The 24,923-nt window shown below is 41.8% G+C and overlaps 1 protein-coding gene across 6 annotated transcripts in view; it reads left to right on the top strand.

The window, feature by feature from the left end:
* Positions 1-24,923, top strand: part of fat3a (FAT atypical cadherin 3a) — a 90,539-nt gene that overhangs the window by 10,126 nt on the left and 55,490 nt on the right. For all 6 annotated transcript variants that reach the window (XM_044031791.1, XM_044031789.1, XM_044031788.1 and 3 more), the window contains exon 2: positions 14,549-14,872. In XM_044031791.1, coding sequence (XP_043887726.1) covers positions 14,549-14,872 — 324 coding nt within the window. The remainder of the gene's footprint in view (positions 1-14,548; positions 14,873-24,923) is intronic.

Raw genomic sequence — 24,923 nt, 5'->3', positions numbered from 1 at the left:
TAGGGTATGAAATCAGCACAAATGGGAAGCTGAATGAGGCCAATTCATGGTTGTGCCAGAGGAAATGGAAGAGGATCCCCAAAGTTATTTAGAGAGCTCATCTGAGGAGCCCGGATATCTGTACCAACCGTCAAGGAATTCACACTGGTTCATTTTCAGTCTCGCTCAACATGGAGGACGTACAGATAAACATTTCCCTGGTTCCAGTCACATCACATCACCGGCAGTGAGTGATCGTAGTGGCTCAGTGGTTGAAATGGAGATTGTACTCGACTGTGTGTTTGGAGAGCTCGCTGCGCCAGGCTTCTCCTCTGTGAAGATAACAACAGTCGCAGATCTAATCAATGATTAGTTGACACATTGATTATTTAAATGTGTCAATGTGGATTTTTATTGTTGACGTGTGTGGTTTACAAGGAGAAATCAATAGAAAAAGGGAGGTTTTTATCACAAGGACCACCTCACTGCACTGTTACCCCACTTATTGCAGAAGTGTTGTATTTTAAAGTGATTTAACTCATTACGGAAGCTTTGTAGTTTTTCCTCGTAGTAAAATGGTCCATTTCCGCTTCCTGTTTACACTTGCATGCACTTGTCCAGTGTATGATTTGTCTGGTGATACGTGTTTTCCGGTGTTGTTTCCGACAGAGATGAAAAGCTTGTCTGGACGCAGATTGTGTTAGTTTGAAAACGCTGTTGTAGCAGCACTGTCTCTGTATACATGCAGGAGAAGTCAGACAATGAATCGCATTATCCAGGTGTGTTAGTCTGACTAAGACTAGCTCGACAGACAAAATTGTTTGTCTTAGTCCAACTATTAAAATTTGACTTTTAACATGCATTTAAATGCTTTTTAAAAGTACACACACACTTGCAACTTGTTCTCATCAATACTCTTTATTCCCCTCCCTCCTGTCCATGGGTCTGTGTGTCTGTGATCCTTAGGTTTATTCAGTGTTGTGTGAAAACACCAATTAGAAAGCTGCTGACAGGGCACACAGAGTGTAAATAAGCCCCAGAGGGGGGCTGATTAGGGGGTTGTGGAGGATACCAGTGTTGCAGGTGGAGTCAGATGGTGGAATCAATTGCTGGGCAGAGGCCAGCGGCTGTTACAGTAACAGCAGGATGCTCCTTCATCCACACAAGAGACACGTGAAACTTAAAAGCTGCGGTAGGCAACATTATGAGAGAAACGGTTGATCTTGGAGTCTCGACTGTGAGTTGTTCAATATGTTTTGGTCTCTCTTTCCTGAGCGAACAGATGGACTTGTTTTAATGTGACAGATGATCCATGGCAATCTCTCCATCTCTGAGACTCTTGCTAGATATTGACAAGTGTTAAATTGCTTTTACTGTCCCACTCTCTTTGTAATTCCAAACGGGGCAAAAAACAGGGAACCATTTCATCAAAATATGGTAGAGAACGAAGCTCTAGTAACCAGGCTGAGAGTCAGACTGTCTCTATCCTCCTCCTGTTATGGCACACAGATCCATCAATTAATCCTCCCTCAGGCTGCATCTTCACTCTAAATTTAGCCTCAAGCTCATTCTACGAGACGGGGACAAACCCAGAGTGAGGCTTTTTCACAAACCAGACATGATGCCCTGACTTTGTATTGTTCTCCGCCACAGCGCATTCTAATTTGTCGACTTATAATGTAAGATTAGCTTATCTCGGTGTTAAAGACGCAGTCGCCCGAAACCCTTTCACTTCAGCCTGACCCCCGTTGTCTCATTTCGTTCACCTGCTCCTCCCCCCGTCATCTGTTTAACTCGCTCTCTTCTCCGTTCTGAGAATCATCTGAAATAAAAATAGGGTGACATTTTAATTTTATTGCTGAGTCTTTTAATCACCCTCTCTGCAAATCGCCATGGCAACGGGTAATTAGATTGGCAGCCACCTATCCGGTCATAACCTGAACAGAGTAGAAATAAGGTCAGGTAAAGGAGAATTAAAATGCATATGTGTGTGTGTGTGTGAGACGAGTTTTTCTGCAAGCAAATGAAAAGGTAAACACTACACTGCTTTGATAATGGGATCTGCCAACCGCAGATTCATGTGAGCTCACTTTTTTGAACCAACAATACCGAGCGATGATGATTATGAATGTGGTTAGGTTTAGGCACAATGAAGTAATCTCAAACACAATCAAAAAAGACTCGAATGAGATGCCGGGCCAGCCGCGCAGTGGGCCGCTGCCTCAGTGTTTCCCCAATCAAAGTCAAACAAAACGTGAAGAAACAAGGACGAGTGCTGATCTCCAAACCAAACTAAAATAAGGAAGGAAAAAAACCTGACATGAGTCGGGAAACTAGAAACCAAGCAGGGAAGACTGCTGTGGTCAAGAGGGAGAGCCAAGACTAAACACTCGCTCCCTCTCTCTCTCTCTCGTAATGCTCCTCTAACCTAGTGGACAAGGACACGTTTTTCCTCATATCATCACATAGAGACACTGTGATCGTCATGACGATCGTCATCATAAAGTCAGCAGCAGTAAACAGTGATACAGTGTTAAAACACACCAACATTTGAGAACTCCATCACTTTAAAAGTGTTTACGTGACACAAAAGGAGAAACAATTTCACATTCCATTATTTTTCTCCCCAGCTCCCACCGTACAGAACGTGCAAATGTACCGTTTTACAAATCTAAAACTGCGATGTTTTTTCTGGGAGCGTGTCCAGGCTGATATAAACGGCCACGTTAAATAACCGTTGGGCATGATAACGAGACCCGAGTATTTTCACGATACTTGACGGATCACGGATGTATTTACAGTGACAGAAACAATACAGTCTTTGCCTGACACGGTCTACAGCACTGCTTCGTAGCAAGTGTGTCGTCAACAATAGTGAGCATCACAACACAGTTTACCTGAGTGCAGCTATTTTTATATGTTTTTGGGTCACACCATAAAGTCTCTAGGTAATACGGAACATGGCTCCTGGAGGGATAGTCTCCCCTTCATTCATTAAAAACCCGTGTTTGTGTCGTTCTTCAGTGCTTTCAGCACCAAGGACTAGATTCCATTCACCTTTTTTCAGTGTTTTTTTTGGCAGGTGATGTGCTCACATATCCTCAATCGTTGTTTCCCTTTGAGGAACAGTATGCTTGGAGTAGGAATCTCGAGGTACCTCACACTCTGATTTGATCGGGATCTGAAGGCCTGTTCAAAACGGTCTTGTATCAATGAAGCGTAATTAGATAATCGTATTAAATCCCATTATATACAAATGGGAGAAATGTGTCGACTGGAGCATTTCTGATGAAACCAGGAAATTAAAAGTGTTTCCCACTGATTTCATTCAGTCTATGGGGGCACAGGCACACGCATATTATGTGCACACAGTTTGTTCTTAGCAGCAACACATTACAAGTGACTGGTCATGAGTCATAAGGCTCGGTTGTATTTTCTCAATTTAAGCTCGATGCATCGGAGGAATCATTTTGAGAACGGCAAAACAAGAGAGGATTATTATTTTAATGCACCGGTCTGCTCTGGTTTTTTTTTTGCTTTTCCATTTGGGATGGTTTGAAGTTGAGCCGATACTAAAATGTCAATATTTAACAGAGATCACAACACGTTCGGTCGTATTTTAGTTCAGTGACCGTGTCAGATGGTCACTCGTCGCTAGTTTGTGTGTTTGTGTCGTGTATAAAACAGAGTGTAACTGCAGTTTCGTGCAGCCGTGCTATGACGACCCCGCCCACTCTGAGGAGGAATATAATGGAAAACGACGTGAGCCAAGTGCAAGTAAAAAAAAGCCGATTTTGAAAGAAATGAATACATTTTAACCATATTTACTACTTTGCTTGTTCTATGTCATTTTTAGCGCGCTAATTCACGTTACGTTTCTCCCTCTGCATGGTCAAAATAACCGTCACATATGAATCCATGATTTTTGTATTTTATTTCCTCCATCTGTATCCACACCTGGACACCTCTTACTCCACAAAGAATGTATGGCTTCACAGTAGTTTCCATCTTGCAAGGCTCCCACTGTGAGGCCTGGAAAACTTGCGATTTGACCGGCACAATGTCTGTTTTTGAAAGTGGTCATTTGAAGACATCACCTGCAGGCAGGCAGGCAGGCGACTATTATAAGATACCGGCTGTCAATCACACTGCTGTTCACTCATATGTGACACACTTTATCTGCCTCTAATGAAGGAAACCTGAAAAAAGCAATTGCGACCATTAACTCTCCATGAAATTGTTTCCTGTCTCCATTCCCGCAGTTTCAGAGTTCTATTTGCAGCCTGCAGAGTCGCCTCCTGGTGGCTAACTGCTACTTCTGTCCTCCTTGCTATGGCAGCAATATTAAAAGTGGAAGACTGCTTCCATTTTTATATGCAGTCTATGTTCTTCCACTGAATTAGGTTGGAGGGAACGATGTCTGAAAATAAGTATATCATCATGCAAATGCTTTTTTATTACCCGGCTTCCTAACTTCCCTCTCTGTATTATGTTTTTTCCATCATTGCCCCTTTTGAATGCTTGCTACATATTTGTGAAGCCTCATGAGGGATAAAACCCCTCTCTTATTTATGCACTAACCTTTACCTCCCCCCGCTAATGCTGATAGAGGCCACATTGTAGCGCCGCACTTTATCGCTCTAATGCTAGCTGGCTAATGAGGGTTTTACCTGAGGGGTCTCAGGTGCTAATCTCCGCTCCGAGCTGAAGGACTAGCTGAGGACTCATTATAACCCTCAGAGGGGGCAGCTTAACAGGAGCCTGAGAAACGCTCCCTGCTGCTCATTTCTCTCTAATAGCCTCTTCACTATCTGACAAGACTGACCACCTGACCTCTCACACCTGCAGTGTACCCCCACACACACACACACACTCCATGGAAAACTCCACAGTAGGATGGGGCTATTTCCTGGTGCAGGTTTGTTTAAGTTTAACGCTGCAGCAGCATCTTTTACTTTTTCTGCTGCTCTTTTTTTTTCCCCCCTTCTCATTCTTTCCATCCCATCAGCATCCACCTCTCTTCCGACCTTCTCTAAATGATGAATGAGGCAGCAGATAAAAAGCTGACTGGGGTGAGAGAGAGAGAGACAGACAGAAAGAGAGAGAGAGAACGTGTCTCTCTCCGGGTCTGTCCAGAGGTGTCAGGTGGACGACTGAGAGCAACCTCAGACAGATTTTGAGTTGTGATCCCTCAGACCACAGTCAGTGGTGTAAATGAAAACGTCGGTGGACTCGGGTGACGTCCCCCGTGAAAGTGGAAGTGTGTCCACAGTCGCGAACGAACACCAGAAGCACACATTTGTATGAGCCGACTTTGTCTGTGGCATCCTGAGAAGTTTCAGAAAGCTTTTACCGCGATTACAACCACGTGTTTTCCATCATGATCTACGATCTCTTTTGCTCTTCTATTGATGTCTTGAGAGACCATAGTTGAGTGTTTTGCTGCACGGCTGCTCTGTAGGGCTGCATGCAGTGCTAGTGCTGGGCAGTGTGCGGAGTATTTTACTGTCACTCTCGCTCATTATCTACGGGAAGTAGAGTGAAAGGCGCGGTACACCCTGAGTAAGTTGCCAGTCCATCGCAGGCCAGAGATGAACGTGAATGATGAAGAGTGAATGGTTATTCACTCTCACACCTACGAGCAATGAACCTCTGCATGTTTTTGAACATGCAAACTCCATGCAGAAAGGCTCTTGTTTGGTTCGGGTTGCAGACGCTTGTCTTTTTGCTGCAAGGCAACATTGCTAGCCACTGGAGTTTTTTAATTATACCAAAATAGTATAAACCAGTGTAGAATTTCTTTGTGCATTGACGTTCCAGTGTGTGTGCACTCTTCATCCGTCGTCACATCTATGTGCACAGAATGTACTGGAACCTGCCCACACTCAGAAGTTTGTGTAGCAGAGAGTCCTTTAGAGCTGGATACTCTGACCTACGGCTTCACCCCTTTTTATGTTCTGACTCCACTGCGGGTTGCCTTTTTATCGACAGGGCCAAACGGTGTGGTGAGTTTAGAATTCTAGGAAGAAAAAGGTTTAGTGTGACTCAGTCTGCGGAGTAAAGTGAGGAAAGAAAAGTCCTCTGGTGGAATGGAAAGGGCAGTGATCTTATAACTCAGCTGAGTCTTATGGTATTACAAGGTAAAATCAAAGACCAATATCCAGCCGTACCCTGCATTGTAAATACAATGAAAATAATAAGATAAGTAGTATGTTGTTTTTTTTGCTGGGGATATCTTTCTTCAGTTTAAAATAATTCCAAAAATAACATTATACTGTATATGTAAAAAAACAAATTAAAAACACCCACTGATAAGGGGTGCAGCAGCTCAACCAGCCCATGGTTTAGTATAAATGACATTTTCTTCATAACAGTTTCAGTACATTTCATATGTAAAATATGCTCTTGTTTTGAAGAATAAATGTCTTACACAGAGAGGTGTGATAATAAATGAAAGGTTATAGAAACTGAATCATTATAATGTAGTAATTATACGTATTATGAATATAATATGGTTATATCTTAATGGAACATTTATTTGTAAGTGTGGATGGTGCACTAATGCATATACAGTACATGTATGTCATGTCTTGTTTTAATGAAAGGGTATTTTGAATGATGCATAATGCTTAAATTACAGCTTTTAAAGTCATTAAGCTATTCATTTTGAAGGTTTGGTCCAAACAATGATCAGAAATGACTTCTTGTTTTTTTTTTTACAAAGTGCGGTGTTGAACCCTGTTCAAAATCAGTGAATCGTCCTACCATGACGCGTTCATTTGTAGTTGACGTGAAGGATGTTTGTGTTTGACACCCCTGGTATAGACACTGGAAAGACAGATCTCAAAGCAGCAACGTTGATCACATCACTACTGTCATTTCCAATTATGGCTCCCTGAACATCATAAAATTAGCTGTGAACACCACGGCTTCCTGTGACATTTAGCACCGTCATTATGAATGCACATTAAATATTCACTAAGTAACAGAGGGTGCAGTAGTTTGTATAGTCGAATATTCTCTTTGTCTTTATTTTAATTGGTTCAAATATTACAATTGGATTTGTTTATATGTTTATATTGACAAGGCTTTGCTGTATCTATGTTTCTTTAAAACAAAACTCTGTTCCATGCTGTAGCCCTATTAAATCTATCGCTGTACATTTGGGTTTAACTTAATACTTCAGTATATGAACACTTCATACATTTCAAATACAAAGAAACCCAACTATTCAAAAACTTGAGAGGTTGGGGGTCAATTCCAGGTGTAATAACAGTGTAATTGTACTCAGTCCAAACTATTTCTTGTAGATATTGTTTGTGTATCGTGGGAGTTTAAAACACTTTCCTGAGGAGCTGTTTAAATTTGGAGTGAAATTGATGACTCTCATCTCCGCATATACTTCTCACTGCGTTAGTGTTTGGGGGTTTTCTCCCCCTGATTGTTCAGACTCTGGCTAGTTAATCTCAGCAGCAATTGTCTGAATTCATTCATTCATTTTGCTGATATATAACGATATGATGGGATGATGGTATCAGTCGTGGCTGTCATTCATACTGAGCAGCTTTGCATCAATAACATATGTTTATGGAACAATCGAACTCTGACCTGACACAATAAGAGAGGAATAAAACTGCATTCGTTTTCTGCAGATGATGAAAAACACTGTGCAGTCTGAGTGCGGGGGGGGAAAACGAAGCTGGTATTCAGACTGGTTTGATCTGGATCTGCCGCTGATCTTGTTCAGACCCGGTATTACCATCTGTCTTGAGGAGTAGGCGGCGGTATGCGATGTGACAGCTGTGCTTTGTGCGTGTAGTTCTAATTAACTAACGTTAATGTGCTGACATGTACAATGTGTCTGAATAAAAGCAGAAACCTCTAGTTACCTATTTCCTGTCATTTCCGGCCTGGAGAATGTTACTTTTCAAGCTCTACGGCGTCTTCAAGGGAATTCTTCTTTACATGGAGAGCTGAAATATTTGCAGCCAATGTGGTCTGGTCTGGTACGCGCTGTATGGATAAACTAAATGTTGTTAAATGCCAATTACTGAGACAGTTCACATGATGTATGGATTCTTAATGTATACAGACACACACTCACACATTAGTCACTGTTTGCATGTGGCACCACTGCAAATGGGATGCATTTTCCTCCAGCTCTGGAAAGCATGCAACAATTAGAAACAGTGAGTGCCTGCCCACTGGGCCTCCACTCACATGGATTAATGCAAATGTGAATCACTGCATTAAGTAATTCTCTTAATTCCCAATTAGGCTTGAGAATAACATCTTTGGCTTGTTGAGATGCACTTCCCCAGAAACCCAGAAGCCCTCAGAAGGTCCTCAAAATGAACTTTAGTAGCATGAGGGCTGAAGAGGACTGAAGTCTCTCACTTCAGCTCACTTAATATATATATAAATATATATATATATATATATATATATATATATATATATATATATATATATATATATATATATATATATATATATATATATATATATATATATATATAAATATATATATATGTATATATACACATAACTGCACTTGTACGGGATGCTAATGTCAGTTTTCAAATGCATCCTGGAGTAAAGGATCTTTCTTGATAGTATATATCTAGTATATATACTGAGTTTGGCACATTTGTTAAGTTCCTTAAGCTTCAGCTACCCCACTTTTAATTATGTTCTCCATCTTGTCTCCGTTTATCGTCATTTACTGTACGTTGTCCGCTCACAGCAGCGTGCAGACATATGGAGATTGGAAATAGGCCATTAAAACACACAGAGTAACACCCGTTTGATGCCTGTGGTGTTGCTCATGAGGAAAGTGCATCAGCGCTGAATTTGACAACAGAGCAGATGTTGGAAACAAAAAAGTAAGCATTGGGCAGGTGATGGTAATTACTAGAACACGACTGATGCAGCGGTTTGGCTGATTTTGTTGTGGTTTTCTCGGATTACAGATTGTATTATTGAATATTCTTAATACTGGAGGTGTATACAGATTAGGAAAGTCCAGGTCTGGTTTGCTGGTATGGCTTAAAAACATAGAGATGATTGACTGCAAATAAAAAGGCATGTTGTCTCTTGGTTCGGAGATTGAAGTCTATGCTGAAGTATTTGGAACATGCATTCTCTTGAATGGCCACCAGGGAGCAACCCAACTGGTTCGTAGAGTCTGTGTGATGAGTTTATGAGTCTCAGTCACTAGTTTCAGGTCTTCTTTAATGAAGCATGATGTCCAGTTTGTAAGTTATGCTCTCAGTGCGGTCTAGGTTTGTGTACTTGTGTACTTGTGTACTTTCATTTTAATAAAATAAAACCAAAATGAGCCGTTTCTATTATTTGTAAATGGAAATTGGGAAATGGCTCATTTTGGAAAAATCGGCAATCATTGAAAAGGCAAAAAGACAGAATGATCAGTTCTCTGAATATACAAATAAAGAGAAATCGGACATTTGCGTGCAGTCTAAACATGTCTTTACAGGAATTGACTAGTTTTATAGCAGAAAACCGACTGAATGGAAAAAAGGTGGTATGCTGAGGTCCAAAAAGTCGCGCAGCACAAATCCAACTGTGGCTCGCTTAACCGCGGTCAAGCCCCTGCTCAGCACATTCCGCTCAGAAAAACCCCGGGTTGCTTCATACTGAGTGTTTAACACAGCGGAGGTTTCACCACAGGACTTTCCATTCAGTCGGTTTTGCTGCTATAAAACTAGTACATTTGTGTAAAGACATGTTTAGACTTCTGCGTACAGCGCAACAGCGTCATCGGATTCCGGTCAGTCATTTTGTTTCCCGATTTGCGTTTATTTGCACATCCAGACAACCGATCATTCGGTCTTTTTCCCTCATTCAGTGATTGTCGATTTTTGTTTTTTTTCCATTTCCCTATTTGTAAATAATCAGGAGTTTCTTAAAATGAAAATCCGTTGGCCGTCAAGTACACGGACCGGTCGACCCCACTCTTACAAATATGCAAAGTACTACACTCAGAGATGGGGCGCCATGCAGATACAAAGGGTTGACTCTAATGTAATAAATGGTCTGAAATGATGCACCTCCCTGTCATATGCTGTCTATTGCTGCAGTGCGGTTGAGGAAGCAGAGTGACGGTGAGGCGGACTCTCTGTTACTCCCCGCTCTCCGGCGTGTGTTCAATTCAGCACTCCTGTGACTTTTGCCGTTAATTCCATGCTCCAAATCAGAAAGCGGGCGTGTAAGCAGGCGCTTAAGCTTTGGTGCGCTGCTATTAATTGTAGTGTGGCCACGGGGCCAGAAGGAGGCAGAGATGAATGGACAGCGAGGCAGAGGGAGAACACAGAACAGGGCAACTCTGATTTAATTAAGGCCAACCTTGAACATGCCGTCGTCCCACAGGATCAAAAACCATCAAGCAATGTGTGTGCGTATGTGTTTTAGTTCCCTCTTTAGGAACATAAGCATTGACCTTGTCGGGACCAGTCGTGTGTGTGCATGTATGTGCGAGAGAAAGGGAACAGAAGCACCAAAGCCAGACTTACACATCGCGTAGATGACGTCATTATGTTCAAATTTTACACACACACACAGCAGCATTTGTGTATTTTCTACACAAAGTAGGATCAAGTGCCACTTATAGTGCATTTGTTTATTTCACTTCAGGTGGCACTTCTCTGCTTCTGTAGCTTTTAAAAGCTATTTGTCACTCAAGGCAAACAGAAGCAGTGCATCTTGTGAGCAGTGAATGGTGGTGGTTCATTTCCAAACACACATTTATGAAATACTAGGGGATCTTTCTGAGCTTATGAATGGACTGCAGAGAAGTGGATTTTGCTGTGGCAGTGGTTTGTCGCTTTGGGGTAAATCCCTCAGAAGCATTTCCTGGAAAAGCAAATACATACTGTGTATATATATATATGTATATATATATCTATATATATATATATATATATATACATACATATATATATATATATATATATATATATATATATAGATATATATAGATAGATATATATATATATATGTATATATATATATACACAAACACACTCATTTGCGAGGGGACACAGTACAAGCTCAGGTGAGTCCTCCTCCTCCACTGTAAGGATATACGTTTGTGTGTGTGTGTGTACTCGTGTTAGCGCACAGTGCTTAAGTGGAGTCGTTAAAAATGCTACGTCTTCTCACCAGAATGTTGGCAGTTTGATCCCCGACTTCTCTCGTTTGCGTGCCAGTTTCTAATGTGCTGGCAGATTGAGGTATATTATAAGCATATTGCATATGCACGCTGCCATCATGAAAAATAACACACAGATCACCATCATCATGTTGTGGCTAATGGTGCTAAAGATGTGCTGCGCACGGTGTGTAAAATTGTAGTGTAATGGCCGATTCGTATGCATTTTTGCATCCGCAAGATCACGTGACTTTGCGAACTCAAGCGGATTGCGATCTGTGCTCGTGCTGCCCAAAGAATTGTGACCACACAGGCTGCACATGCATATTCCAGGTAAGAAAATACAGTATACTGGAACAGAATGTCACAATAGATAGACCACCTAAAATATTCAGTGACATATAATTACACACACACACGCAGATGAAGACAGTATAAAGTATTTCCTGCCACACACACACACACCGATTCAAACAATGCACAGGACAGCAGACAAAAACACTCACACGCTGAGGTCAGAGGTCTCTGGAGTTTTGACTAGACTTTCCACTGGCAAGGCATCATGGGATTAGGTCATATGTTAAACAGATTCTCCCCTGGCCTTGATAGCTTCCTCTCTTCCTCTCTGTTTTGCATAGTTTGACAGGCCTGCCTGAAAGCCTGTGGTCGGGCTGTTTACTCATCCTGTCTGTGTTTAAATTAAAGGAACAAATGCTTCATTAGGAACACGGGGTTCGCTCTCTCTGTGTGTGTGTGTGTGTCTCAGAGGAGATCACAGGACTACTAAATGAGGCCTCCTGCTGTGCAGAATAATTGTTGGCATTGGAAGTCAAAATGTTTGAGGATGAAATCATAGCGAGACACTCACCAGCCATTTTCATGTGGCAGCGTTGAGCTAAACTGCTGTGGGGCATCTGTTATAGATAAATAAACAATCAGCTCAAGGTCTACTTATTAGCTTTTCTATGACACACACACACACACACACACACACCCCACCGCCTTTCTCAGCAAAAGCTGATAAGTGCATCCGCACATTTTAAGGATGTAATGAGATTATTGGGCTAATTTTTAAGGTTTAAGGCGATGTCCACCAAGTGTGCGGGGATGCACTGATTTATCGATTGTACATTGGTTTTGGCTGAGTTTCATCTCGCTGCGTGCCATTTAGCAAATATGGCTGATGCAGGTACTGATTTCTATCTGCGTATCCTCATTTTATAATAATTCACTCCATGTTAACTATCAGGTAGATACATTCATGATAATATGGATGTAGTGTTTGTAAACCGAATACATTTACAAGGAAGTAGTTGAATTAGAGGAGTGAGGGGCAAAGAATAAATATATAATTATTAGCAATTATTTTGACTGAAATTGCGATATTGAATAGTGGGAATGGTCATTTTCACACAATTGTTCTTATTTGTATTGGAAAAACATTTCAAATGAAAACAAAGATGTTCTTCTGTCTGTGGAGTGTGATGTGTCAGTCAGGACAATATTTAATCTAAAATGGTGTTTTGTTTCGAAGTATTGTGACTTTTGCTATTAGGAAATTGCAGTAAGCCATATTGCGATGTTATTGAAGTTCCGTGCGATAGTCAAAGAAAAAGCTGGACGATAGGACTTTAATTCTCACAACCCCTGGATTCTCCAGGTCACTTTTAGTGAAACATTTATTCAGTTTGCACTTTTCTTTGCTTTACCTTGAGTTTTTAGTTCTGTTTCCTGTTTTATTTTGAAGATTTTCTTTCCTGTGTACCTTGTGTGTAGTTTTGCTTCCTGTCCTGTCATCCCTGATTGCAAGCCCCGCCCCTAATATGCTTCACCTGTGTGTCTGCATAATACAAAGATAGCTTAAAAAGGACTGAAATACTTTAAATCATACTTTTACAAATTTTTTTATCAAGAAGATGTATTAGTTTCCTTGCCATGAAAAGAACACTGAAACAAATGAAACACTGGTATCAGCTGGTTGTTTTTAAAAAGGTGGCGTGGCCTCAGAAGGTCTCAATAGGTGCATGACCTAACATATTAATAGACTTGTCCAGCGACAAGAGATGAAGCAGCTGTTAGTCACCACCGATCACTCAGTGACAGACGTGGTGAGCAGATGTCCAACAGCAGGTATCCACTCACAGTCAAGTGAAGCTTTAAGATAAATGAAGTGGACTGAACGCGTCAAGCGGCGTCTGAGAAATGCATTTTCTTGTCTGAAAGTCTGTTTTCTCGGCACTTTCTGTCCAAAAAACATGTCCAGTTGTTGGACTGCGCTTGTCTCGCGGTGGACGGCTTCTTTATTTACCGTCAAAGGCAAGAAAACCAATTTCCTCAACTTCATTTGTTCTTCTGCATCAGGATGCTTTGTGGCTTTGTGTCTCCCTCACTTCCCCATAAACTGGATTTATAGTTGATGTAAAGCCTTAACATGAACACTGCTGTGTTGGTGCTATGTGACCAGACTATATCCAGTTATTTACACAAGGCTGTGCATGTTTGTTATTTTTTTATTAATAGAAATGCTTTTAATAGAAACATTTTCCTCAAATTTTAGGTTTAAATATATGCAAGACAATTCAATTTTTCAGATAAATGTACTTATTTGCATGTGCATGCATTAGTAGGTTTATCATGTATATTCACCATGGTATAATTCTATAGATCTGGCTGTGAATGATACATCATCATCATCTGACACAGGTTATGAAAGAAAACAGAAAAGCTGGTTATTTAGTTGATATAGTTCATTTATTGACATGTTATGTATAAAAGGGCAATATAGAGCATTATAAAACATAACACCATTAACCAGGAAACCGTAATTGCCTGAGAAAAGTGTCAAAAATGATTCTTTATGAGAGACCAGAGAGTGTTAATGTAGAATTTGTTTGTCGTGATGCAGGTAGATTATCTTCTGTGTTGTAATGTGTACTGACAAAGAGAAGTATGACAATGTGTCTTGTGTTAAATGGTTCAAGAAAACTTTATTTATACATCTCATAAAATACCGTTAACAAACACATTGAAATTGATGTAGACACACATAGAATGAGGGCATGCCAACACTCTCTGGTGCATAAACATGTACGGATGTATATAGAACCACTGGGACTAAAGCACAGGGCTGTGTATGATGCGTCAGTGTTTTTGAAGGCAGAAACAGCCTCGGGTCTTTTCTCTCATTCTTTCTTCTTGCTGCCTTGGCTTTTGACAGTATAATGAAATGACAATAAGTGAAGTCTCTGCGGTAAACAACAATCTTGATATTACTCTGTGTACTGTTTGATTATTTCCTTGTTCCAGGCAAACCGTACAGTGTGTCCGTATAATGAGAACTAGCAAAGTGGAAACACTAAGTGCTTTCTCTCTCTCTCTCTCTCTCTCTGTCTCCACCAGGTGTGATCTACACCACCGACATGTTGGACCGCGAGACCAAGGACTCGTATTGGCTCACGGTGTACGCCAGTGACCACGGCGTGGTTCCCCAGTTCGCCACCATCGAGGTGTTTGTCCAGGTTGAGGACGTTAACGACAATGCCCCCCTGACCTCAGAGCCACTGTACCGACCCTCGGTGCCAGAGAACTCCCCGCGCGACGTTTCCGTCATCCAGATTCAGGCGCAGGATCCTGACACCGCACCCGCCGCTGCTGCCGACAGGCTGAGCTACCGCGTCATCAGTGGAAACCCACAGAACTTCTTCACCATAAACAGCCGCACCGGTGAGTAATGAGTGCTGATGGAGAGTGAGAGACCATTGCATTTCTGCTGTCTCTTATTATGGAAACGAAGAAGCGAACACGACTGATTTTAAAAGAGTAGCTGGTTGTGTGGGCCTATGTAGGGCAGCATCCTGCATCCTCAAGCGTCCCTCCTCTTTGGTGCTGCTTGAACTGTTTAACTCATAAGCATAAATTACTGATGGCTTACTAAAAATATTTTTGAATAGCCACCAGGGGGAATTTCCAATGGTTGCAAGAAATAACTTTGTTTTGGAGTCTCTGGTAAAATGAACCCACTTCTCGCTTGATTTATAACATCAGTAAACACTTTCCTGTGGAGTTATTGGCCTCACTTGCCAGGTACAGTTCTTCTTCAATAGAGCATGATGTCAGTTTTATAAATGATGTTCCTATACACATGAAAATAGATAAATAAAGCACTGCCCATATGAATGGTATAGTCCAATAGGAGCCTGGTTTCAGGTGACACCTCTGAACATTAACATGGAGGCAGCCGAATTGCAATTCTGGAGACTTCAAATGGGAAGTTCAGATACTTATGGGTCAGCACAAATCCTAGTTGAGCCTTAAAACATCCATAAAGTGTTTAGTATCTTGAACAGGCAGATGTCTGTATAATTTAAGACCTGCAGTACCGAGATCCAGTGTTGTGAAACAGTAACTGTTCAGTTATTTGTCTCGGCAAAGGAATGAACCTCGATAAAGCAAAGCATTTTTCCAATGACAGGTCATATAGACATAGCTGCACTGCATCTGGTGCCAGTATTTATACTGTATCAATAGTGTGTTGTTGTTGTTGTTGTTGTTGTTGTTGTTGTTCAAAGGGCCGAATTTAGCTCACTGCCACCAACGGAATTATTTATGTATATGTATATAGATATATGTATATATATCTATATACATATATAATTATATGTATATATATCTATATATACATATATAGATATATATCTATCGAAACTGACACTTTCAATTGAATTCATTCCACTTCCACCCGTTTAATTTGCGTAAAAGCCTAGGTGCGTATCAAATATACACACAACAAACCAACATATGATGTGGAGCATGTACATGTTTTATTTGTGAAATAGTAGCTCTGCAGAGTAATGTTGGTTGCCATGGTGATATACACCAGTTACTATGGCGATCTACGCTGATTAAAAGTGTTCCAGGTGATCGCTGCGACACAGCCAGAGCATTTGAAGCGTGCTGACGGTGCACACACAGTTTGGATGTGACCGATCCAGGCGGACACAAACGCGTCATATTCAGAATTGCTCCTCCGAACGTCGTGTGCGGTTGTGAAATCTCATCCGAACCGTTCACTGAAAGCTTTGTGGAAGACGATGCTCTCACTCAAGTGGGAACGTGAGGCTTTTATTTTGACAAGGTCTGTTGTGTTCTGCTCCTGGCACCACCAACAGAGCCAGTTCTCCAGGGTTCATGTTGCTTTTTTAATGGTTGCTGCCACTCGGCTGGCTGACGGAACACTCCAGTCCATATAACTAGCAGCCCGTGTATTAAAATAATGACGGGAGGAGGAGAAGAAGAAGAAGAAGAAGAAGAAGAAGGGAGGAAAAGGAGGAGAAACAACAACAACAGCAACAGCAGCAGCAGCAGCATTGACTCACAGGCGTACAGCACTCATGCTGCCTCACAGTTTGGTCGACAGGGGAAAATGTTGGTCAGATATAAGTGGCTGTTGCTATATTTATGCTTTCTTTAGTCAAGATCCTTTTATTTTGAACTTGATAACACTTCACGCATTTGACTCGTGCAACGTGTCGTCCCTCTCACTTATATATAATCTGATGCTTCCACTTTTATATGTCTGCGTCCTTTCACATTCAACATTAACATTCTTCTCCTGATTGCTGTTAGCCACACGTCAGTCCCTCAGTGTCGACGGCGGATGATGAATATTTGATTTGGTTCTTATGAAACATTGATGAGGCACTGCGCAGCAGCCCCATGAGAACATATCACACTTCATCAGTGATTTACACACTTTTTTTTTTCCGGAGTTTAGCCTCAGTGTGTGAAGTACAGCGAGGGCCATTTGTTGTTTTTAAGACTGCAGCAGAAGCTGACACGCCGGGATTGTGAAACTACTCATGCAGCCTTTGTTAGGCTTGTTTTTGGAAACACATTATCGAGTCATTTGCGGCTGCTCATAATTTTAATCTATGCAGCTGTCTACACACAACGCATGTGAGGGAGGTGATGTGTGCATTCTCTTCACTTTCAGTCGGTCTAACTAAGGCGATGAATGATTAGATTAAGATTAAGATTAGATTAATCCAGTGTCTTAGTTTTTATTTTTATTGCTTTAAAAAAATTCAGTGAAGCCGCAGCAACTTCGGTCCTCTCATCAGCTCTCAGGTTGCTTAGTAACAACGTGCATGGCATAAGCACAGCCTCACAAGAGTATTAGTTAAAACAGCTCTGGCTTCTTCCAGGTGTGTTCCCAGCATTTTTAGATTCTGCAGGTGAACGGCCTCTTACTTTCCTCTTTTATTTAAGAACCGAGTGCAGTTACTTTATTGCTGCGTCTTTTCATCGGGGCTAAATGCAGCTTGTTCCTCTTCATTCTCGAGTCTCTTGAAGATACCAGACAGACACGAAAGAGCGGGAATGAGCAATGTGGTCTGAGATGAAACTGGCAGAAACTTGCTCAATCTACCAAAAGAAGGTCTTGTGCTTTCATCACCTAAAAGGTCACTGAAGCTCTCGGGACACTGAAAAAGGTGAATCCCAGACATCTCCGGCATCAGCAGCTTGTAAAGCCCACAGTGTAGTGATTTGTGCCGCTGCCCTCACTGCCTCCTCTTTCTGCGCAAGTTTACACTGCCAGTAAATTACATGGAAGCCTCCATTCATCACATGGGCCTCAGTAATCCGATCAACGTGGTTGGTCTTCAACCTGCAGGTTAGTTGGACCACGTCCACCGATCCTCTGTACTAGCGTCAGTGAAATACTCTGCGTGTCAGGGCAAAGCAGACTCTGTACTCTCGCAAACAGACTCATGGGAAAGACTTGAGGAGCCAAAAAATGATGCCAGAGAGGTTTTTGGATGTGAGTAGACATGAAATTCACTTTTGGTCACGCTGGGTGACACAAGTGGAAAGATTTAAGCCCAAGATAACATTTTATGTAACGTGGTGCTGTGAAGGCAAATCAGGGCGGATTTCTCCAACGTCCCCAATGTTCTGTCAGAAATGAAGGACCGTCACGAGTGTGTGACACTGGGAGAAGGAGAGGCTGAGGCATTACTCTTGCACGATGAACGCCGGCAAACACAAGCGATCCAGAAGTGAATCCTAACACCATCTGCCCCCAACCCTCTCCTTCTGGCCTCCATTTCTGATACAACAACAAACAGCGTAAATGAGTCTCACAGGGAAACGTCGCACAGATAAAGGCAAAGTCAGCAGCTACTGAATGTAAACGTCCTACAACAGGACCCTGATGCACCGCTGACCTCATCATGGGCCGCTGGACATGACTGAAAGCTGTGGGCTGATCTCAAACAAGCTACATGTGCAGGAAAGATTAAAATATCTCAGGAGCTGACGTGATCCGCAGGAGGAGGCTGGAAAAGTATCGGTCAACAACAGAAAGTGTGTGTGTAAGTTGTGATATACAATATGTCTGGCACCCAAACGATTGAATCAAAAGGTAACTGTGCGGTAACATCTGGAAAAGTGGTTGAGTGTGTGATGCAGGAGAGCTGCAGCTGGCTCTGCTTCAACTGCACTTCTGTGTTGTGGGGGTAAAAAAAGGAAAAGACAATGATACGAGACAAGAGAAATGGATTGATTGTAAACCAGTGGGCTGTTTGTTACAAAGAGGAAAGCATGTGCCGACAGGTGAGTGTGTTAAAACATGTGTGACATGTGTGACGGTTTATAGGTTACAAACACACACACACACACAGAGGTTTGTGCAGCTGTCCTTTTAAGGACATTCATTTGAAACCGTATCCCTAACCTTAACCATAACCACTTAATGTCTAACCCTAACTAACCTAAATAATAGTCCCACTATTCAAATCTTAGCACTAAACCTAACCAGTTCTTCAGAAAGAAAGTAGCTCAGGTGCTGGTCTCCATGACGACTACTGGTCCAGAAGACACACACACACACGCACACACACGGTGACATTTCCAAGACTTGAGAGTCATGCGCCTCTGAGTGACAGAAAATGTAATCAATAATAACAAGATCCAAACCTCCCTCCTATTGACTTTTCACTTCTATCAAACCACTACCTGCTCTGATTCTTCCCATCTGACACATGTTCTGTTAATTAAGAAATATGGAGGCTGTTTCAACGTCTCGTTAAGACCCCGATGCATTTAGCACTGTCAGGTGTTCGCGTAAGAGCCTGGAAGTGGGAAGTCTTATCTCTTTAAAGAGTAGAGGATTCTCAAAACTGACGATGTTTTTGTATGTGCAATGTTTTGTGTTACGTTCTAAACAATTGTTCACAATCCGTATCCCGGTAAACTCATCGGTCATTGCGGGGGCTCTGCTCACCTCCAACTGGCTCTGATTTGAAATCAGGAAGACGCTGATGTGTCCGATGACGTCTGTTAACCGCCTCACACGACAGGATCATTTGGCCAGATAATCTGTTCAAATCAGCCTAAATTTGGAAGGCACCCATAGTTGGATCGGGTCAGAAATCTGGCCCATTATCCTCTCGTGTGGGGCAGGGTCAAAGCCAGGTCTTATGTAACATGTGGGCCACACCGAGCTGCAGATCTGCAGAAGTGTGAAGATGAACCCCACACCTCTCTTCGTCACTCTTCTAAAGGTTTCCTTCGATATTTTCTCTCTTGTGGGGACTTGTTCTTTGCTGACAGATTGATTTGTGAATTTGGGCTAAACAAATCAAACTGATTTGCTCTTCTCCAGAGTCAGCATCTCGCCTAATTTGCTCCATGTGCTGTGTGCAGTTTGCAGAAAAATAGACGGTGAAAAAACATCCCTCAGTAAAGTTTTGAAGTCTACATCCGTCCAATATATCACAAACATAACATAACACAGCCACTTCCTGTGCCTATTTCAAAGTCACGTTGTTCTTCTCTACAGCTTACATTGACACACCTACTGATGATGTCATAGTTTTCAGTGTCCAAACCAACTTATTTTCCGCCGTCTGTTCAGAATTTGTATCGGCGACTGCTTGAGCCTTGCTGGTGTTAATGTGAATAACAGCAGTTCAGGACACGCACACATCCAGTGTGGCCCAGGCGAGGTGAGGAGTGTGTTTCCATTTAAATAAATGGGTCAGGACAATTCATTTGGTCAATGGGACATCAGGGTTCACAGGTGGTGCGACTCCAAATGTGAGAAATTAAGCAGCACTCATAAGGAATGCAGTTCCAGCACTCACGTCAGGCGGGTTAGTTTATTTAATATACTGTATTTGAATTATTATGGTGATTTTGTGACAGCCCGGTGCTTGTTGTGTAAAATGAAAAGGACGTATTTCTCGATACGTGAGATGTATGTACTGTAATGTGTCACGCGGATCGAGGGTGCAGATGGAACAGGTACCTGCAGCCTCCAGATGGATTTTAAAAGTAGTTAATCAACTGAGATTGAAGGCAGTCATGCAGCGTGCAAGCTGCTGTGATGACAGATGCTTGGGACAATTATGTTTTCCTTTACACCTCCTGCCTCGATTTGTTCTGTGCATTTAGACGGATGTAAAAGGCTGCAGATAGATCAGTGGATGAAGCTGTTATCTGTGACTGAATTTGTCCCGCCTCTTGCCTTATGTCAGCGCACAAGGTTGCGTGTACAAGTCCAACTCTGCTTCCCACACAGCCAAACTGCACTCTCAACTATGTCAAATAAGGAACGCATGTGCTGCCAGATTATGTTTGTTTTTTTATGTAACAACAGTCGTGACGTAGATCACAGGGCAAATTCTGACACGCGTGAAATTAAGATCCTGAGGCAGCAGACCACAGATCAAGACCAGGTCAATATCAAACATCAGACGATTTGTTTTTCGGGTGTCATGAGGACATTCTAATGTGTTTTTATAGAGATCAAGATGTCCACCAAATGGAATAATGTTTGAAGCGGATCACCAAGTAGCGTCATCTTAAAGCAGAAAAGACGGACTCGAGGTGAAATCACCTTCTGGATTTTCAAACCTGAGGACAAAAATCTTCCCATATCTGTGAGAATACTGTCATATTTCATGATAATAACATAATTTTGGTCTCAAAAATACAAAACATAATGGAGATTTCAGTTTAGTTGTATGGGAACGTTGTTTTTCGGAGACAAATGTTGGGAAGCGAGAGTGGTAGACGTCTTTTTCAAGAGATCCGTTAAAGTTCTGTTGGTGATCTCAGAACCGCAGGTCCCCTGATGTTTGGCATTTTGTTCCATTTGTCATTAAGTCTATTTATAAAAATGGATTCGTATCAGAGACAGTGAACCATACTAGATGTATGTATTAGCTCATTTCCATATGCAGCTTATTCAGTTTGTGGCTGCCTGCTGACAGTCAAGCTCTTTTTCTCCATTGGATTCGAGCATATTAAGTTACTGTCCTTCTCCTCCGTCTTGTATTCATTCCCAATAATGAAATGAATAAAAGTTCTTTGTTAATATAAGTTTGTTCCATGTCTGGTCCTCAGTTTTCACTGCATTTGTCAAATCCATTACACAGACCTAACTCATTTCTTCCCTGGGTCTCTTATCCTGTTTCTCATTCGCAGACTTAAACAGCAATTAAGCTGTTGGCTGCCAGGCTCTTTGAGCTAATGTTGCATAATCGCTTTGCCAAAAGGCTCCTGCTTCATTCATAAGGCTGTTGCAGCAACCAGTGCAGTGTGTGTATACTTGTATTTGTTACCTTTTTAGGACCTATTCTGGCATAAACACTGACCTTGGTGGTACCACTAGTCCTCACGGAGACCAAAACCTTGTCCTAATGAGGCATAAACTAATTTCCGAGGAAATGGTTATGGTTATGTTTAGGGCTAATATTTGAGCTGTGGTAAAGTTAAGATTAGGGGTAAGTCTTTATTTAGGTTGTCAAAATTCATCAGTGCAGGGTCCTTGAAAGGATATCTGTGTGGATCTGTGTGTGTGGTACTGGAAGGAAAGCCTTTTGTTGGAGGAAAAAAACAAATAAAAACACACACACGCACACACACAATGGCCTCATAAACCCATAAAATCTGAAACAAATCTCTCCGTATACAGTCCTGAACTGTCTGCTGCCTGGTGTATGTTATTATTACTGGTGATTTGTCAGATACAAATCTAATCTGGTAGAAAAATGTGTTCCTCCCAAAACGGATTTGAGAATGCAGTTAAGTTGTGTGGAAAGGTAATTTCTGAGTCACAGGTTTCTATATATTAATTCCCCAAAGGCCCAGTGGTGCACCTAGAGAGGACCTTTTAATGTATGTTATTAAATCAATTCTATTATTCAATTTTCGTGGCTCTTAATTTATTAGTGGATCTGAGTTAGAGGGCTGTCTCACACACACATGGTGGATTAACCTGTTTTGGTCCCGGAGGAAGCATTTGCTTCTGGCCTTAATCCAACATCGCCACCACCATCAGCCGTAGCATCTGATTTTCCATTAATGCACGACGTCTTTCTTCTCCCCTCTTTGTTTAATTAAATGCTGCATTGGACACGCATGATGTCTCTGCATAGGAAACGCACGCCACGTTATTAAGGTTCACCTGTTCAGCTGCTTGTTAAGGTAAATACCTAATGGTCAAGTTCAGCAGCATCAGAATGGGGAAGAAAGGTGATTTAAATCAGATTTTTAAAAAGTGCCAGAAATGATGCAACATCATGGTCTGTCCTTCATCTGAAAATGGCCTCTGTCAAGCAATACTATCAGACATGGGGGAATACTGTCAAAAACGATGCTGGGCTGATCGGCTTAATCAGCGTTGTGCAAACTAATTTGATTATGATTTGCATGTAAAAGACTTTTGTTTATATTCAGTGGGATGCACAGACATTTGGAAGGGCAGTAATGAAAATTAAAAGGGCATCTACTGTGCACTGGTGGGCAGACGTCACAAGTACATTAAGGCAGGGATGTCCAAAGTGCAACCTGGGTCCAAACGCAGCCCGTCTCTGGGGACAGATTTTCATGTGGACCTTGATATGGACACTAAATAGACATGAAGAGGACACTAAATGAGTTTTAAATCAAACAGGCATCGAGTCATATCCCGTTTGGGCAACGACAGAGCATCACATTCCCCACAGGTATACAGGCACATCCTTTACAGCACAGCTTCACTTTATATCACTGACATGGGCGTTTTCTATACAGCTCTGAATATCATTTCCTCTAAGGACACCCTTTGGGACGCTGTCATGTAGCGGCAGCAGTATGGAACTTCATAATGGCACCCTTTTTGAGTGGAAGGACACCCATAGGAAACTAAGTTGCAAGGGTGTCTTATAGTGCACTGCATCACTTTTCTCCCCTGGAAAGGAAAGGCACTCCTTGAGAAACTAAATAGTTTGTATTTATATTTCGTTTTAGAGGCCACATCTGAATGGCAGCCAGTAGGACACTTCCTCATGTTTTTACCACTCTAGAGGGCACTTTAGCAAGTTTTTGTCCATTAAATGACTTTGTCCTGTAAACGCCTTCGGGATGCTCGAGTGGCTCACATGGCCGACCGAGGCATCCACAAGAACTTCTCATATCTTGAAGCTCACCAGCCAAAACACACACAGATCCCACGTCCTATTCGTGCTTTGTACCTAATAAAGTGGCCATTTCAGTGTACCTCAATAATCACACACAAAATGGAGACTCCGCATATAGAGTTTAACACGATTAGAGTGTTTATGTCTTTACTGTAATCTCGCTCAGCTCTCTTGTTTGTGATTGGTGGCTTGAATCCCCCTGTGATCAGTGTAAATGAGGACTGACGGTGAATTAGTACCGCAATCATTTTTAACACGAGGCAACATGTGACCCTGCAATTTTATTTGTTTGTTTTTTGTTTTTGTTGGTCTTTATTAATTAGGTTTCTATCAGAGAAGTGTGTGTGTGTGTGTGTGTGTGCGTGCACTCTATGAGCTTTGATTATATTAATTATACATGCATGCGTTTCAGCGTGTGGGTGTGTGTAGTAATCAGAGTTAGTTTGTAACTTTATTGTGTATTTGTGTCTTCTATCAGTTTGCCACTTAATATCCTGTGTGTGTGTGTGTGTGATGTGTCGGGCATTTTTGTGGGTGTGTTGTCATTTGTCACTTCAATGCTGTGACATAAAAGCTGGCGATGTGCAGAAGTGTATAGACTACGTGTGTGTGTGTGTGTTGTGTAGTTGTCGAGTGCTGTCACTTTGTGTTCTTTGTCGCCGCTAATAGCGTGGCACTAACACAAACACAGGGACTGCAGTCAGCTGCTCCTGGCTTGTTAGCCTGTCAGCCTGTCTGCTAATAAAGCAAACCTAGCACTTGTGTTCTCATTAGTCAGTAGCTTTTCTCTTATGGTTACGGTTGCATTTTAGAACTGGAACACTCCACTGCTAAGTGCTAAGTGGAGAGGTTGTCAGTACTGATCAATTTTACCAACATGTTGGACCCCGGTTCTTACATCCAGGGTCAAAACTGGACTCTCAATGCACTCTGAAATGTTCTGTGTTGACAGACTTGGCCATTGTACAGTATGTTAACAGCCCATTCACATTAACACCTGCTTTAGCTGCACAGTTATTGATTTTAAATAGAAATAGCAGTTTGAAATAATGCAGTTAACAAAGCTACACTTTAGGACATGTGTATTGCAGCCCCTCTGATTAAGGGTTTGGTAATTCATGTCTTTAAGTTCTCATCCTTGCATTAAAAGATAGAGAAGTTAATGTTTTTGAATATATTCATTTTGGTTCATCGTCTACCGCTTTATCCTCCATATGAGGGTCGCGGAGCCATATAGAGACAAACAACCATTCACTCTCACACCTACAGTCACTTTAAACTCAAATGACCTGGGGGCCAATGAGCAT

Source organism: Solea senegalensis, linkage group LG8, assembly GCF_019176455.1.
Source record: "Solea senegalensis isolate Sse05_10M linkage group LG8, IFAPA_SoseM_1, whole genome shotgun sequence".
Classification (NCBI taxonomy): Eukaryota; Metazoa; Chordata; class Actinopteri; order Pleuronectiformes; family Soleidae; genus Solea; species Solea senegalensis.
This window is presented reverse-complemented; position numbering and strand designations above follow the sequence as displayed.